The sequence below is a fragment of the Cryptomeria japonica genome, chromosome 7 (genome assembly GCF_030272615.1).
Source record: "Cryptomeria japonica chromosome 7, Sugi_1.0, whole genome shotgun sequence".
NCBI lineage: Eukaryota > Viridiplantae > Streptophyta > Pinopsida > Cupressales > Cupressaceae > Cryptomeria > Cryptomeria japonica.
The window spans coordinates 423392553-423410163 of NC_081411.1; the positions used below are offsets into that span (position 1 = coordinate 423392553).

At 36.4% G+C, this 17611-nt stretch overlaps 1 protein-coding gene across 1 annotated transcript in view; it reads right to left on the minus strand.

Annotated features, from left to right (window-relative positions):
• LOC131065616 (COP9 signalosome complex subunit 3) overlaps nucleotides 1–16368 on the minus strand; it is an 86780-nt gene extending 70412 nt beyond the window's left edge. Inside the window, exons 1-2 of the mRNA XM_058000178.2 lie at nucleotides 15932–16368; nucleotides 3112–3227 (exon numbers count right to left, since the gene is read on the minus strand). Coding sequence (XP_057856161.2) covers nucleotides 3112–3227; nucleotides 15932–16125 — 310 coding nt within the window. The 5' untranslated portion in view covers nucleotides 16126–16368. The remainder of the gene's footprint in view (nucleotides 1–3111; nucleotides 3228–15931) is intronic.
• Between the last annotated feature and the right edge of the window lie 1243 nt (nucleotides 16369–17611).

Below are 17611 nucleotides of genomic sequence, written 5' to 3' on the forward strand. Positions count from 1 at the left end.
ATTTATCTTCTCCCTTCCTGTTCTCAAATGAAATATCTCCCTTTTATGTCTTTCATTTGAAGGGAGACACATCTCTTCACTATTTCTACCCTTTGAAAGTCACAACTATTCATACTCAATTGCTGTCTTTTAAAAACAATTATTGATTTTATATTTCCTCAAGTCACTTATATTTTCCTCCATTCCTTTCCAAGTTGATGACTAATTCACATAACTCTTTATTCCATGCCCTCTGACCATTCATTGAACTTATTAAATTTATATTTTATTTTTATTGTGAGATTTTGCCAAGATCAAGAGTTCAATGAAAAGTACAATGGAGAGACAAAATAGATGATAGGAATAAACTATATTCTATCAAGATGAAAATACTGATCAACTAGATCATCAAGTGTTACATACAATGAATATGAGCCTACTTATATAGGCAAGGCAATATGGATAAGTGACCACACAACATGACATGTGACTCAATAAGAAACAAGGGTAGGTAGGAAATAGGTGTGGTAGGTAGGAGAAACAATATAATATTCCACATGAGGTGGATCACTCACCGAAGGTGGAATGTAACAATAAGATAAGACCACAAAAGGCGGAAATTCTCCTACACACACTATCCCAATGTGGCACAAACACCCAAGTGTCTCATACCCAAACTACTATGATACGCATGTTCCTAAGTAAACTTAAAGAAGGTGTAATAATATCCAACATGAATAATTACTTACACCAACATTTATTATTATTATTTTTATATTTTTATTTTTTTTAATAATGCCTGGTAAACTTTTTAACGTGACCGGCGACGTTGGCATGACACGCCCTCCAGCTCCACGTGAAGCGCTTTTTGACCCGGAGCTATGAACCGGTGAGGCCACAACTAGGGGACCCCATCCCCACACTTCACTTGTTCAAACCTGCGAGCACAACGGCCCAGCGAAGACACAAGGCCTATGAGCACAATGGCCAGCAAGTGTTTGAACCTCAGTGGCCGCTACACCAACAAAGTGTTTTAACCGCGACACTACATGTCTGAAAACTATTATTTTTATATTATTATTTATTATTAAATACTAATATTATTTTTAAATTATTATTTATTATCAAATCCTATTTCAAAAAGGGCACATTACAGGTGGTGAGGAAAATAATGGTATAAATAGAAGCAAGTTCAAATATGGCACAAGCTATTTATTCACATCCACAAATTATTATGTAGGCATTAGAGTAGAAACATTTAACAAACACAGACTAGAAAATTTTGGATAGTTCATGGCCCAGAATACAAATTTCTAGCTCAGTACAAATTTTATTTATCAATCAAAAAATGGTGTTAGAGGAAAACAATGGTATAAATAAAAGCTAATTCAAATATAGTCATTGTTCCACGACTATTGGGGACGGGGAGATAGGGGGACGTGGGGATGGACTTCGGGGACAGAGGGAAAAAGTTTTGGGGACAAGTTTCGGGGACGGGGGGACTTGGGCTTGGGGGAGGGGAAACACGTTTCTGTGGAACACTGAATATAGTACAATTTATTTATTCACATCGGCATATTAGTATGTCAACATTGTAGTAGAAACATTTATCAACCAATAGACTAGAAAATTTTGGATAGTTCTTGGGCCCAGAATGCAAGTTGTAAGTTTGGTGATGCCTTACAACTGTATAATGAGAGAAACAACAATCAATTGATCTGCGGATCGAATAAATATTCTAAACATCTAATATGGCAGAAACAATATAATATTCCACATGAGGTGGATCACTCACCGAAGGTGGAATGTAACAACAAGATAAGACCACAAAAGGTGGAAATTCTCCTACACACACTATCCCAATGTGGCACAAACACCCAAGTGTCTCATACCCAAACTACTATGATATGCATGTGGTAGAAACAATATAATATTCCACATGAGGTAGGAGAAACAATATAATACAGGTAGGAAACACAATATAATATTCCACGTGAGATGGATCACTCACCGAAGGTGGAATGTAACAACAAGATAAAACCACAAAAGGTGGAAATTCTCCTACACACACTATCCCAATGTGGCACAAACACCCAAGTGTCTCATACCCAAACTACTATGATATGCATGTTCCTAAGTAAACTTAAGTAAGGTGTAATAATATCCAACATGAATAATTAATTACACCAACATTTATTATTATTATTTTTTATTTTTTTATTTTTTTTATAATGTCTGGTAAACTTTTTAATGTGACCGGCGATGCTAGCATGACACGCCCTCCGGCTCCACGTGAAACGCTTTTTGACCCAGAGCTATGAACCGGTGAGGCCACAACCGGGGGACCTCATCCCCACACTTCACTTGTTCAAACCCATGAGCACAACGGACCAGTGAAGACACAAGGCCTGTGAGCACAATGGCCAACAAGGGTTTGAACTTTGGTGGCCGCTACACCAACAAAGTGTTTTAACCGTGACACTACATGTTTGAAGGACTATTATTTTTATATTATTATTTATTATTAAATTCTATTATTATTTTTAAATTATTATTTATTATCAAATCCTATTTCAAAAAGGGCACATTATAGGTGGTGAGGAAAATAATGGCATAAATAGAAGCAAGTTCAAATATGGCACAAGCTATTTATTCACATCCACAAATTATTATGTAGGCATTAGAGTAGAAACATTTATCAAACACAGACTAGAAAATTTTGGATAGTTCATGAGGTGGAACACTGAATATAGTACAATTTATTTATTCACATCGGCATATTAGTATGTCAACATTGTAGTAGAAACATTTATCAACCAATAGACTAGAAAATTTTGGATAGTTCTTGGGCCCAGAATGCAAGTTGTAAGTTTGGTGATGCCTTACAACTGTATAATGAGAGAAACAACAATCAATTGATCTGCAGATCGAATAAATATTCTAAACATCTAAACTATGCTTTCCAAGAAGATAACCGTGTATCACAATGTGAAGCGGAAATATCCAGATTAATGTTTATCTCCAGAATCAAGAAGATTCATAGGGTGCATTAAAAAAGCAAAACATAATCTCAAAGGTTTAAGTAATAGACATAAATACATTCTACCACATGTAGGAGAGTGATATACATACATTTTTCAGGAGCTATACGTATTTGTTCTGCTAAGCATGAATTAATAAAATTGGAGGCAGTCAGCAAGAATGCCTCAGCCTGCTCCCTAGGAATCGATCCAGAAGATTGTGCTTCCCTGTCAAATTGTTTGAATTAGAATTTAGAATTATTCAACCAAAGGAAAGGTTTTAAATGCTATGTTAGAAACAAGTTTTCAAAACAAACGATTTAAATTTTAATCCCTCATCTGATGTATTATTCTACAATAAGAAAACAGTACAATGAATAATGCATGTAGTCAATGCATCAACCTAAAGGATTTGCATTTATTCATTCTCAAAACAAATCCTAGCAAAACCTTAGTTTCATATTCCACTTCTCTATCCCAAAATATCTCCTAAAAAGCTCTGGAAGTGCAAGGATCAAAATGTAATCTTGTTATTTCAAAAAGGCAAGAAAATTCAAAAAAGCTTGCAATACTAACAGAGAAGCCACAAGAGTACAAACTTATTTTCTTTGTACTTTATAACTAGCCATGGATTCTGAAAACCAAATATTTCCTACTCTAAACAATAAAATCAGACGTAATTGTGAACCATATTAATGATAATAGAGAGAAGATTAATATTTACCAAATCCCAAAAAAAAATAACAAAGAAATAAAATTCAAAAGGTGCTCCAGCCTCAACATCCCTGGGTAAGGTCACAGAGTGCTTTGACCAGAAAGATCCCAATTGACGCTATCTCCTGCTGGAATAATCTACCCTATGATACCAAATGTTGATAGCCTTAAATAGATTTTCTTAAAAACTCCACTACAAATGATGATAAAGAGAGATCAAGCAAACAGTGATACTCTAGAAAACTCCTCGAGCAATCAGTTTTGAGTTTAAGTGTCTTGAAAATAGGAAGGGTGGCCAGTCTTCCAAGTTCACAAGAGCTTAAGTACTGGTCATTCTTCATCAAGCACGCCACTCCAAGATGGATGGATTGGAAGCCCTGCCATGCTTGTGGACTAGGAGACCAAATGGATCAGAAATCCATTTTGTGCTCTTGGGCTTGGTTGAGGAGGGCAGTCTTCATGTGTCTTATCAAGCACACCACCCCAAGATGGATGGATTGGAGGTCCTACCATGCTCGTGGGCCGGGAGGCTGAATGGACTAGAAGTCCTTTCCATGCTCTTGAGCTTGGTTGAGGAGGACAGCTAGCCTCCAAGATGGACTGAGGGATGGAACAAATCAAAAATCTTTCCATGCTATTGCTATACAAGGATGACCATCCTTGAGAATGCTGTTTGCAAGCATTTCCAATGAATTCCTAATATGGGTAATTATAAGGAATATGCTATGATGTATTGATCCTAATATTATTATTAACGATGCTATGATTTATTGATCTGAGTTCAGTGATCTTTGACAAGACAGTCCGAAGGAGAGTTATTGCAGAAAATCGAGATAAATACTATCTTCAGAATTATTCTTAGAATTTCAAGTTAAATATTATAATGAAATGTCTTCAGTTTTTGATAAAATTATATTCTCATCTTAAGTTGAGAATGTTGTTTTACAGCAAAAATCAGGAATATCCCAAGAAGGGAGATTACATATCTCAAAAAATGTCCTCCAGTCCTTGAAATTAAAGTTATAATATAATCAACTCAAAGAAAGTGCAAGCACGGTCCAGAGTTTAAGGTCAGGAGGAGTATCGTAGCTGAAGCTTGGTTGTTCATTCACTAAATAAATTAGGGTAGCTAGAAAACTAACTTCTGAATATAAATTAGGGTAGCTAGAAAACTAACTTTGGAATGTATATCATGATACACAAAATCATTCCATATTGCAGCAACCAGTGTTATAAAACTTAGTGAGTACTCACAACGACAGCCCAGTGAGCTACTCCTGAGCTGAGTGCTGAAAGACTCACTAGTTACTCAGAGAAACTCACTGACACTTGGTAAGTTCAACTGGGAGACTTGGCTGGTGAAAAAAACATACTTAAAACCTGCATAAATCTTACTTTTGTTGTTATTTTTGCCTACAGAAAATTCGAATCTCTGCTGTATGAAGTGATTGTTGGGCGATTGGTAGGATTTATTGACAGATCGAATGCAATTTACTTGCTATTCGCATGGGTTTTTTAGTTTTTTCTTTGTTTTTCCTTCCTATTTCAAAACCCTATTCCTTTGTTTGTTTGTTCTTTCGATGTCTGGATCCTCTTCAGATTGCAAGATGGAAAGAACCCTGCATTGAAGCATAGCAGTTAGCACAATGGGTGCAATCAAGGGCATGGTAACCTGTATTTACTAAGGATTTATAAATTTTATTATGAGAGGAAGTATCAAATTCCAACTTGCTCAAGTTACTTATCAGGGCATCAAATCGTGTGGCCAAATGAAGGAAGAAGTGCAATGAAAAATGAACGTGCAACTTTTGAGCTATGACAAGGAAAAAAAGGAAAGAAAGAAGAGAAGGAAGTGCGATAGATATTAATGCCCTCCTTTCAAACAAGGAGAAGAAAACCAAAAGGAAGAGGATGATGAAAGCTGTTGGACCAGTGATGAATTCCACTCTGATTCAATTAAAGACTCTTTTATAGATAAGCAAAGGTAAGCATAACACTCTCATTAACTTTCTAATGGTTTCCACTGGCACATTGGTGTTCTTGAAGTCCATAGATGCTTTGCACAAAATCAATAATGTCAAGATTTTGTGCAATTCACTGGAAGCAATGGTCCAAAAGGCAGGGGTGGAGAATAGTGTTCAAACTTCAAGCTGTCACCAACAACACAGCCACATATGTAGCCACAAGGAGACTTCTTCTAGAGAGGCATACCATAATTTTTTGAAGCCCATGAGCTGCACATTGCATTAATTTAATTATGCTTCAGACATTGGAAAAACGGGATGGGTTAAAAGTAAGGTTTAAGACACAAGCAACATCACAAAATTAATCTACAACCTGTTAATGTATGTAGCTAGGTCGGAGCCCTTATAAGGCCGACCTAGCACACCTAGCGTGTATGTGGCCCTACCGGCCTTAGAAGGCATAAATGTTTTCTTGTGTTAGCCGGTCCCTAAGTGGGCAGTTCATGTAACTTGTGATCATCTCTCGTGTAACTTTAATTTTAATCATGACCTATTTCTCTTGGTGCCAAAGTTGACATGGCCGACTTAAGTGATTTGGGATGCTAGCGGCACATATATATGCAAAGCCAATATCATTGTTATGACACACATTCAGCGATTACATTCCTATCTGCTATTCAGCAAATTACTTCAGAGAGCAGTGAATTATCTTCTAAGTCAGCAATCATCATTGGGAGCACAGCGAACACCATTCAAAGGACAGCGAACACCATTTGAAAGACAGCGAACATTATCTTGAAGACAGCGAACATAATATTGAGGACTGCGAACAGTAGATAAGGTCTGCGACTCACCTTGCAGTGACAGCGAACTCCCCTGTAGAAGCAAAAATCTTGTGCATTGCAGATATGTTCATCATGTGTGTGTTCACCCTAACTTGCAGACCTTGCTGATGTTTAATGCATCATGTGCTGAAGCCAAATTGAAATATTCCTACTGATTATTGAATAATAAGATCTGAGAATTGTTGCTGGGTTTTTCACCTCCAAGAGGGAGGTTTTCCCAAGGTATTTTAGTGTTCTATGTGCACATTGATTTGTTTTCTGTCATTGCTATCTAATTTGCTACAGTCTGATACAAAATTAACATGGTATCAGAGCTAAGGTTGTCTCAGTTGTGATCAGACCTTGTAGCAGCGCTCCTACTTCACATTCTTCACACCATTTCCAGCATTCAAGATGGTGTATGGTCTGAAAGTTGAGGACAGACTTGAAGGAGCATTGAATTTCACCTCATGGAAATTCAGAATCCTTGACACCTAGAAGAAAATGATATTTTGGAGTTCCTGCAAGGAAAGGAGCAATCTGAACCTGAAGATCAAGATAAGAAGCTTCAGTTCAAGAAGAATCTAGTGAAAGCCAAGAGGATCCTTATTGACTCCGTGAAAGATCATTTTGATCCCATCATCTCCAAGATGTCTTTAGCCAAAGATATGTTCAAGACATTGGAGGGGATCTATGAGATCAACAACACAAGTAGAGCACTTGCATTGCGTCAACAACTTCATCAAGTCAAGATGGCAAAGGGAGATTCAGTCATCACCTACTTCATGAAGATTTCAGAATTGAGAGATCAGCTCAGCGCCATTGGAGATGAAGTTGTGGACAAGGACCTAGTCATGCTTGCATTGAATGGTCTTCTTGACTCATGGGAGCCATTTATTCAAGGCTGATTGCATTAAAGAGGAATCGAGGTTGGCTGCAAGAGGTATCATCAAGAGCTCTCATGGTGAAGACTCTCATGTTCTTGCTACCCAATCCGTCAAGAAGAAAGGAGGAAATTGGAAGAAAGGCAACTTCAAGAGAAACAAAGATCAAGTGTCAACATTTGCACTTGATTCTAAGAAGAAGAAGAAAGACCTCTCCCACATTCAGTGCTTCAGATGTGACAAGTTTGGTCACTATGCGAGAGACTGCCAGCCAAGACCAATGCAACAAGGGGTCAACATTAATTAAGTTTCAAATCAGAAGGAAGCAGAAGACAACTCCAATGAATTCCTCTTCATTTCAGCCCTGTCAAGCAACGTTCCCATAGATAGTGATACCTGGTTGATTGACCTTCTAGACACATCACCGGCTATCAGGAGCATCTTTCAAATTTGGTTGAGAGGGAGTCTAATCTCCAAGTCATCATTGGAGATGATGCACACTATTATGTGAGAGGGTTCGGTGCTACTTCCCTCAACCTTGATTTGAGAATCTCTCTTCATCTCAACGATGTTATGTTCGTGCCAAGAATCAGGAGGAACCTTATCTCCATCTCAACCTTGGAGGATAAAGGTTATCAAGTGGCATTCTTAGAAGGAAGAGTCCTTGCATGGCCAAAGAAACCTAGCATCAAATCTACTCGTGTGATTGGGAACTGATATGAGAGCTTGTACAAGCTTTCCACTCGTCTAGTCCAGGCTCTCCTTCATGACTCCTCCAGTTCAAGCGAGTTGTGGCATAGAAGACTTGGACATCTTCACTTTCGGGCTCTTCCAACTTTAGAGAAGATGGTTAAAGGTATGCCTAAACTCAACCATGTTCATAAGGATATTTGTAAAGGTTGTGCTATGGGTAAAAACACTAAGAGTCCATTTCATAATAGTGAGAGTAGGTCAAAAGAAATATTAGCTCTTGTGCATTCTGATTTATGCGGACCTATGTCAGTAGTATCTCCTAGTGGATTCTTGTATTATGTAACTTTCATAGATGACTACTCTAGGAAGACTTGGATTTATTTCTTAAAATCTAAGGAGTTTGATGAAGTCCTAGGAAGATTCAAAGACTTCAAGGCCTTAGTAGAAAACTTATCTGGGAAAAGAATTAAAATGTTAAGCTCTGACAATGGAGGTAAATACACCTCGGGTACATTTCATGATTTTTGTATTGAGGCAGGGATAAAGAAGGAATTTTGTGTCCCTTACAACCCTCAGCAAAATGGGGTTGCAGAAAGGAAGAACAAATCTATAGTTGAAGCTGCAAAAGCCATGATTCTTGATTAGGATCTTCAGACTTTTCTATGGGCAGAAGCTTCTAGAACAGCTGTATACATTCAGAATAGATGTCCTCATCGGATATTGAAGAAGATGACAATATCCGATGACTCCAGAAGAAGCCTTTTTCCGAGATCAAACCTGATATCAATCACTTGAGGATCTTTGGAAGTCCAGTATATGTACATGTACCTAAGGACAAGAGGACCAAGTTGGAACCTTTTGGCAATAGAGGAATATTTGTGGGCTATAGCGAATCTTCCAAGGCCTACAGAATCTACATTCCAGGACAGAGGTACATTGTAATGTCCCCTAATTATACTCTGCCAATTATCCAAAACAATATCTATGTTACTACCTTAATTAGGCATAATTAACCACACCTTATGAGAGAACTTCTTAAAAAATCATCCTCTAATTTCCTATTGTTCCGTCCCTACTCCCAAAAGAGGGTTTGGTTGTCTAGGGCGCTTGAAACCAACTCTCAAGTTAGCCCAGATTACTGAACTCAGTCCATTCACCCTTGGGGCATGCAACCCAGATTTCAGGAGGAGTCTTTCACCCTTGGGGCATCCTATCAGATGGAATTACTCCGCCCCTCCCTAGCAGCCCCCATCTCCCTTGGGGATGTGGAGAAATACGGAATTAGTTTGAAGATTAGATTAGTTTTAAGAAATTCTATTACAAGACTCCGTGGACTGACTTTTCAGTCTTATCTCAGAATGTTATAGTTAATTACTGTAGTCACATTTCAGGTATTTTAATCCATTGTATTTATTAGATTGGTGAATCTTTAATTCTGTTTATTTGTTGTGCAGAACAGATCTCTAATTTGTTTACATATACATATATTTGCTCAGATTTCCATTGTTCTTCCCAATATTCTTATATATATATATATATATTATTAATATTATTATTACTTTGTTTTCATTATTAATATTATTAATAAGAAAATCTTCACAAAGAATAGAATCATATTTAATGGAAGTTCTGAGTTTAAGTTGTTGTTGAATACAGTCAGCAACTGAGGAAGGTATACTCACCAATAAGATTGCTCCAGCCTGTCACCCTTTGTGCCCAGTCCTGCGATCCTCTTCTCATATTTTTTCCTTTCCTCCTCCTTGGTTGGAAATTGGCCCATCTTAATATACCTGTCGGTGTTTGAAAAGTCACACCTTCCTTTTTGAATATGGGTGTGACTTCTTTTAGGAAAGAACGCATCTTAAAAATAGATACTAATGTGCCGTTTCGTGTATGACCATTATTAATATTTCTCTCTTTTTATTTTTCTATGTTATTTCTTAATATATAAGGTTTATATATGTTGAAGGATAATATTTTAATATCATTTCTTAGTTCAATGTAGACATGGTAATATTATTAATATTGTTAGTTCACATACATTAATGTTAATATTAAGATTAATAGCAAGTTCATTCCATTGGGAGTGTTATTGTTGTGAGAATTTTGCAAATTCATGTCCACAACTTGTTAAAGTGGAAATATGGTATTGCCTTTGGACAAAAACACTAAGTCTCATAAGTGGAGAATAGAGTTGAGAAGCATGTCTAAAGAAGAAGAATATGATGATGCCAAAGCTAGGTTCTCTAGGATGAAGGATACCATTATAAGCCCATCATGGTCTTTGGAGACCATGAAGAGCCTCATAAGTCATCTTGCAGATGATTGGACAAAGATAAATGTTCTAATGAGAAAGAGGAAGTACCTAAGGTGGAGAAGAGTCTTCCAAACAACTTTTGTTGAAAGTGGAAGCAAAGATAAAAAAATTCTGCTATTTGAAAGTGACTTAATGCAAAGAAACTCAGCAATTACATTACACAACTAGAGGTATATTTCAGTAGGCATACTCTTACTCTTAATTAGAAGATTTCATTTGCTACAATAAGGTTGGCAAAGCATGCCTTGACTTGGTTTGAAAGTCTCCTGTGTTTCATGGCTTTAAAATAAACTTATACAAACTCTTAGGATCATTTTAAGCAATGAATAAAAAACAATTTTATCCAATATGTCATACAAAAGAAAGGAGTACGGCATGGCAATTTCTTTAGCAAAAAAAAACAATCAAAATGTAGAAAAATACACTACAGAATTTTGTACATGGGCGATGCAAATGTTAAAGATGTGCTTGATATTGAAATGCTAATGAATACATAGAGGATGTTGGTGCTCTAAGTTGCAGCTCCCAAATCCCTAAAGTTGGATAGTCTCTCAGGTGCCAAGAGTGTCAAACTTGGAAGAAATACCATGAAGTCTATATTTAGGTTGGATAATTGAAGAACAATTATTGAGGTGGGTATGACCTCCTCACATCTGGCTCTACTAAACTAAGGAGGGGTTTCACTAAGGTGCTACAATTGATATCACCACAACTGCAAAAATCTCACTTTGACATAAGCCATACCAGCTACATAGTGCACCCCTATTTTGGTTATCAATTCATGCCTATATACTAGTTTGGGGAACCCAAGGTTAAGCATCTTACTAAAATAGATGATCCACGATATGAATGTCTAAGAATCTATTTTATCAAAAACCCTTATGTTGTTCAATACATTGAAACATGGCAATAAAAACACACTAGAATAGATGAAACTGTAAAGATGCTTATATTATTTTGTTGTGAGTGTGTTGGGATGTGAAGACATGGAGCCAGTAGCAGACTGCTGCCATTATCCAGTTGGACAATAAAATTCTCTAAGTTTGTGCAAAAGATGTAATGACTAAAACCAAAGGCGATGCTTAAATCAATATACCACAAAAGACTATGGCTTTCAAAATGCACAAGCAAGCTCGAGCTCTACATATACATTCAAAAAAACAATAAATGGTTGCAAAATATTAAATGAGTCTACTTAATAATCCATGAGCATAACCATACATTTCCTTTATTATAATAAAAAGATACCTTACAAAGGCTTCGCAAGGATTTTACAATCATCTAGTTGCCCAACTAAACAACACAAATCCAGAAATCTATACCATACACAAGGAGACACTCAACTAAGATTGATTCTATCTTAATCATGTGATCTACAAAAGTTACAAATGTATATTATAAATTTGAGATGAACTCAGACCATTACATCACCAAAACACCTTTACCCATGATTGGAAATTGAAACTATAGAGCTTTCTATGAATATTGTTTTGTTGGTTCTACTACTACTGTTTTTTCCTCCACCTTCTTCTTGGTAAATCTAGAAAATATCAGTCTTCCAACACCATCAAGAGATATTGGGGAAAGAGCCATGGTCGTCTTTAATTGTACATGCGTCCCATGTTTACTTGTATTAGCTTCACATGACCATACATTTGAAGCCATGCCCTTTACATCAGCAACCATTTGCTTTCATACAGCATTCATGTCTTAGGGACCCATAGGTATAAAGAGGCATCTGAGAGTTCTCATCTATGAAATCAAATTCATTTTGATACCATTAATGGTATCTTGGGTCATGCAGGAAGGTAGTTGGACTTTTGTTCAAACAACAAAGTTTCAAGACTTTGCATGCTAAAGGGGGAAGAGGTGAAAAAACGCTCCAAAGGTCAAATAGGGATGTCAAAATGAGAAACTTCAAAATCTGAGAGGATTGTTGGAGGAAAAAATTGGTAGTTGAGGAAAAGGATGAATGGAGGACCAAACCTAAAATCCACAATTTTAAGGAAACGAAGCTTAGAGGGGGAAAGGGTTGTAAAAGGAAAGGCATGTCAAGGATGATAAGTCCAACTAGCACAGCAGGATGACCAAATCCAAAACCCCAAAATTGCTTGAAACCGCCTAAAGAAAAGGCAAATTACAAGGCATTTGACCACAAAAGTACCCTTTAGCAAATTTCACTAAAAATATTTGATGAACAAACTTTGAATAAATACCCTTAGACAATTACTCAATATAGGGGACCCCACTAGAGATTTCTCAAATCGTTTATCAAAAAAGGGTGGATAGGATCAAAGGAGCAGAACAAAAGCAATGATGACAAATAAAAATTTGAGTTGCTAACAGGGGAATTGCCTAGTCATCTATGTAAGCCCATGTTGCTCTCTAAGCCAATTGACAAAGGTTAAGTGTGCTACACTCGTTATCTTGAGATAGACAATTGTCATATGTCCTCCAAGTCTAATGAAGTTAAGGCAAAGAAAAAGGGCAAGATGGTAATTATTTCCAAAAGTTCTAAGAAATCTACACATGGTGATCATTACGGAAAGGATGGTCGCATAAAGTCTTCATGTTGATAATTACCTCCAAACAAGAAAATAAAGATTAAAAAGATGCTAACTCTCAATTGAAATTCCTTAACTTAAGGAAATTAGTAGTGATCCTAATGGGTTTTCTAGAATTGCTTTCACTACTACAAAGGTTGTGCTCAATTGAATTATAAACAACTAATTGAATTTTTTTTAGTTTTCAGTAGTGTTCCAAATTTGTTTGCTTAAGGGAAAAGGAACAACATAATGTTAAAATAAATGCATAACGACAATGAAACTGTGCCATCCAACCTCAATAGGAAAATAATGTCTTTCATTTCACATTATTGGAGACTCATCTTCTACATTGGAAGCTGTTGTGGATCAAAATGCTTTGGGTTTCACAGAACACAACGACATCAGAAAATTAATAATACACTGCAAATTCTGAGGAAGCAAAAGAATTGAGTAACATTCAGAGAATGAAAATGTCAAGTTAAGAGATGGAACGTATTGAAGGGAAGGAATGAAGGTCTAATTCACAATTTCTCCCCATATTTTGTTTTTTTATCATGGGAAAGCATATTTGCTTACTAAGTCACACATTCAAGATCTTTATTCACCAAATTGGGTCAGTTGCATTAATGTAACAGACTTTACAACAGACATAAATTACTTTTACATACTAAGTTTATTTTAGATGAATTATTCCTGAATCCAAACAATGATCGCATAACTAACATGAAATTTAATGGCTAAATAGAAGAACTGTTGGTTGAAAAAAACTTACCACAGTAAACTAATTATTCAAATTAAAAAGATAAGGTTGCATTTGTTGATTGTAACTAGGTAGAATGCGGATTCCAATTGCCTTAAGGCAACATTAGAATCCACCAAGGGCTGGGCCCTTCTTCTCCCAAACGCCACTCTTAGGGCTGGGCCCTTCTTCTCCTACACGCCACTCTTAGGGCTGGGCCCTCTCTCTCACGCCAACATAAAATAGGGCAGACCCTATCCTCACGCCACTTGATGTGGCTTTATAAAAACATGCTAAGGAATAATAATAAATAAAATAAAGGTTATTTTATGCTAAGCCAACTTTAGAGGTTTATACCTAGAGGAAGATATATGTATGAGTTCATTAAATAAAGTAAACACATTATTTACATCACACATACAATGCGATCTGCTCTGCTCCTAAATGTGATCTGCCCTCCTACACTTGGCGAATCTGCTCCTTGGTGAACTGCAAGAACATTTAGCTACATGCTGCTTCAGCCTATCGAAGTTATCTTCTGATGGTGGATGTCTTGATCATCTACAACTAGGACATCACTCTACATCACCTTGGCAACTTGCTGTTTGGACAGCAATCAGAGATAAGTGTTGTAATCAGAATATTGTATTTAAGGCATAATCAGATCTGAGAATCTTTCTTGCTGGGTTTTTCCTCCTAGGAGGTTTTCCCAGGGTACTTGTGTGTTGTGTGTTCATTTTGTTCATTTTTTAACTTTTACTTAATTCTGGAAATTCCTAAGTACTAACACTAGAAGTACACCCAAAACACAAGAAAAAAATATTTGAATAGGAAAACACTAAAAAAGCACATGGACAGGATTAGCAAGAAAGGAACATGGAAGCAATGGATGGGATGCATCCCTGCTGGAACACGAGTCAATTCTGTTTATTTGTTCTCAATCATGATAATCCCTGGAAGGTGACAACAATAAAAAAAAGTGCAGCAATATGATTAGGTTCATAAGCCCTTGTATGATTTCGAGCAATATGTCTATTCTTTGGGGTAGTTGAGAATCAAGATTGCTAAGCTTTCAAAAACCATGCAACTACTTAACTATTTGTAGATACTACCACTCATTAATTAAAGCCTAAACCTCGCCCACATGTAAAGTTTTGAGAATCCTAACCCTAATCTAACTCAACATATTTTTGGGATAGGCGAGAAAAGCTTCTGGAAATAATTGGGTTAATTTGGGTTGCAACAATGTGAGTAAAGCTTCTGAAGATAAATGTGTGAATTTTGTTTGCATCAACGTGTAGTCATTACTATTGAACAATTGAAGCCTAAAGGCTAAACCTCTCCCCATGTTAAGTTTTGAGAATCTTAACCCTAATCTAACTCGACACATTTCAAAGATAAGTGAGTAAAGTTTTTGGAAATAATTGGGTTAATTTTGTTTGCATCACGGTGAGTAATTGTTTGCACCAACGTTGATACAAACAAAATTCACACATTCGCATGTGCTGTGAAAACCCCATGTCTAACATATTTCAGAAAGTTGCGCATATCACACATAACTATACACTCTTCGTTCTTAGAGAAGAAAATCATTGAATGTGATCCAAATATTTCAAAAACCTTTGCTTACTAATTTTCATGAACCGTGAAAACCCCGTGTCTACTATATTTCAGGATGTTATGCATAGCACTCATAACCATGCATTCTTCTTTTGGGTTCCTTACATATTCCAATTTGCTTCTCCGTTTTCCCTTCTAGCATTTCTACTTAATAAGTAGCATATTGCATAAATGGTAAAAGCATAAGGATTCCGAAACAGAGTTCCGAGTTCAAAGTTCCGGCAGACATGATGAAACGTTGAAACTGAGTAGCAGACCTCATACAACTTATTGGATGTGGCGTACTCCGACGGACAAGGCAGAGTATGCATTCAAGGTAAAGTTGATGAAAAAGCTATGCCTCATATTGCATATAACCTAAGGCCACCTCGTAGACAATTCACCAAAGCGATTTTTCTAAACAATCCATTGAAGAAAAACCTGATGTTCCCAACTTTCTTTGAACACAATTCACGAATGTCCATGTTAACTCTACCTATAACGTGTTTAGAAATCCTTCCAAAATTGCTATTCTAGCATCAAAATACTCTTAAAAGTGTTAACCCCGGTTGTGTTCGGGAAAAAGGTTTAAAACCCTACTAGCATTAAAAAAGTGAAATCATTAACCCTAAAGATGAATAAGAATACTGACAGGACATAGAGATAGCCGAGAGAGTGCTTGACAGGGTCCAATTGTGAGAGAAGATGAGACAAGCGAGCAGAGGGCAGTTCGTGGAGAGGAGATTGCGCGTCAAACTCTTTAAGCAACCCGTGAAGATGCGTAACATCCGCATTGCTGTCTGAAAATCCTTGAACTTGCGCTATCAAGGCATCCAATGGATCCATTTCTACAGTTTTTTTTCCGTTATTCCCTAGAACTTTTTTGGCCTCCTCAAATCGTCCCTTAGCTCCGTCTTGCCACTCAACTCAAGATTTCTGGGCTTTCGCCGTTGAATGTCTTTTAGGCTCGAACTCCACTTCAGTTCGTCTGTGATCTTTATTTGCCTGCGAGTACCGACGTATTGTTCTTACCTCCACTATCATCTGACGCACATGTGCATCTTATATGCCCGCCGGTCGTTCATATGGTACTCTGTTTTTTAAAAGTTCGTTCTTTAGTTAAGGTAGTAACGTTTTAATGATATGTTCAGTAAAAATTAACAAATATTTATTAGTAATATTATGATACTAAGGTTGGGGTTTCATGGAGGGGCTTCCTTAAAAAAAAGGAGCTGGATGTTTTTTCATAAAAATTTTAAGCTGATGGAATCATAGATTTTGTAAAGTTATCCGTCTCATAAATTTTGTAGTGATGTTCAGCTTAAAAATTGAAGTTCTGAAATTAAAGAAAATAGTGGTCTCATGAATATAGTAATATCCTTGTCTTCTATAATATGTGCATAACAAAAAAAAGTAAAAATAATCATTTTCCTCTAAAATTATTTTTTAATAGAAATTAAACTTAGATGCTTGATAAGTGACAAATAACATCCCTAAGCTAGTGGGGCAATTTCTAGCCCCACCCTTTCTAGCCCCACCCCTTTTTTCACCCCCTCAAATTTGCAGCCTAAAGTAGGGGCTCCTATTTTTTTGGAAAAGATTCCAAATAATCCCGCAGCACAAAAAAAAAATTATTCATGGTATCGCCTTTTCCTTAAAAATAGAACCTAAGCCCCTCCTCATGGGACCTTGCCTAAAGATCCTTATGATGCAAATGTGGATGGATAGGTTTAAAAAAATTATTATATGGTTTAAAATTAAGTATGTATTTTGATTCTCTAAGTAATAGAGGGAGCCGCCTCCATAATGGTGGTCCTAATCTATCCCAAAAAAAATTAAAAGTATTATGAATATTTTTTACATAAGTAAATACTAATACTTGTATAAAAAAGAGGTGCAATGGTTATGTAGATAGTAAAATATGTTTCGAATAATATATTTCAGGATACAAAAATCGTAAAAAATAATGAAATCTTAATAAATATTTATAATATAAATGAATTGATTTTGAAATGTGGAAACTAAGCATGAATGAATGCAAATTAATTCAAAACCTTAAATTACACAAAATGTTTTCACAATAAAAAAAAATATGACTTTAGTTCTAAAGAAAATAGCTCAACAATCAACAACAAATGTATTCAGTGTAATCAATTTCTAAAACTAAATCGTTTTCCTAGATTGCTCACCTTGGAATCAATCCCTAGAATCAACAGTGGCTTCCAATTATTTTGGTGGCAGAGAACAATTATCAGATGAAATGGTTTGTTTTCATGGAGTCAAAAGACACTTGGTTTAATGGCAAAGTTAAAGTTATAAGCACCTAGATGGT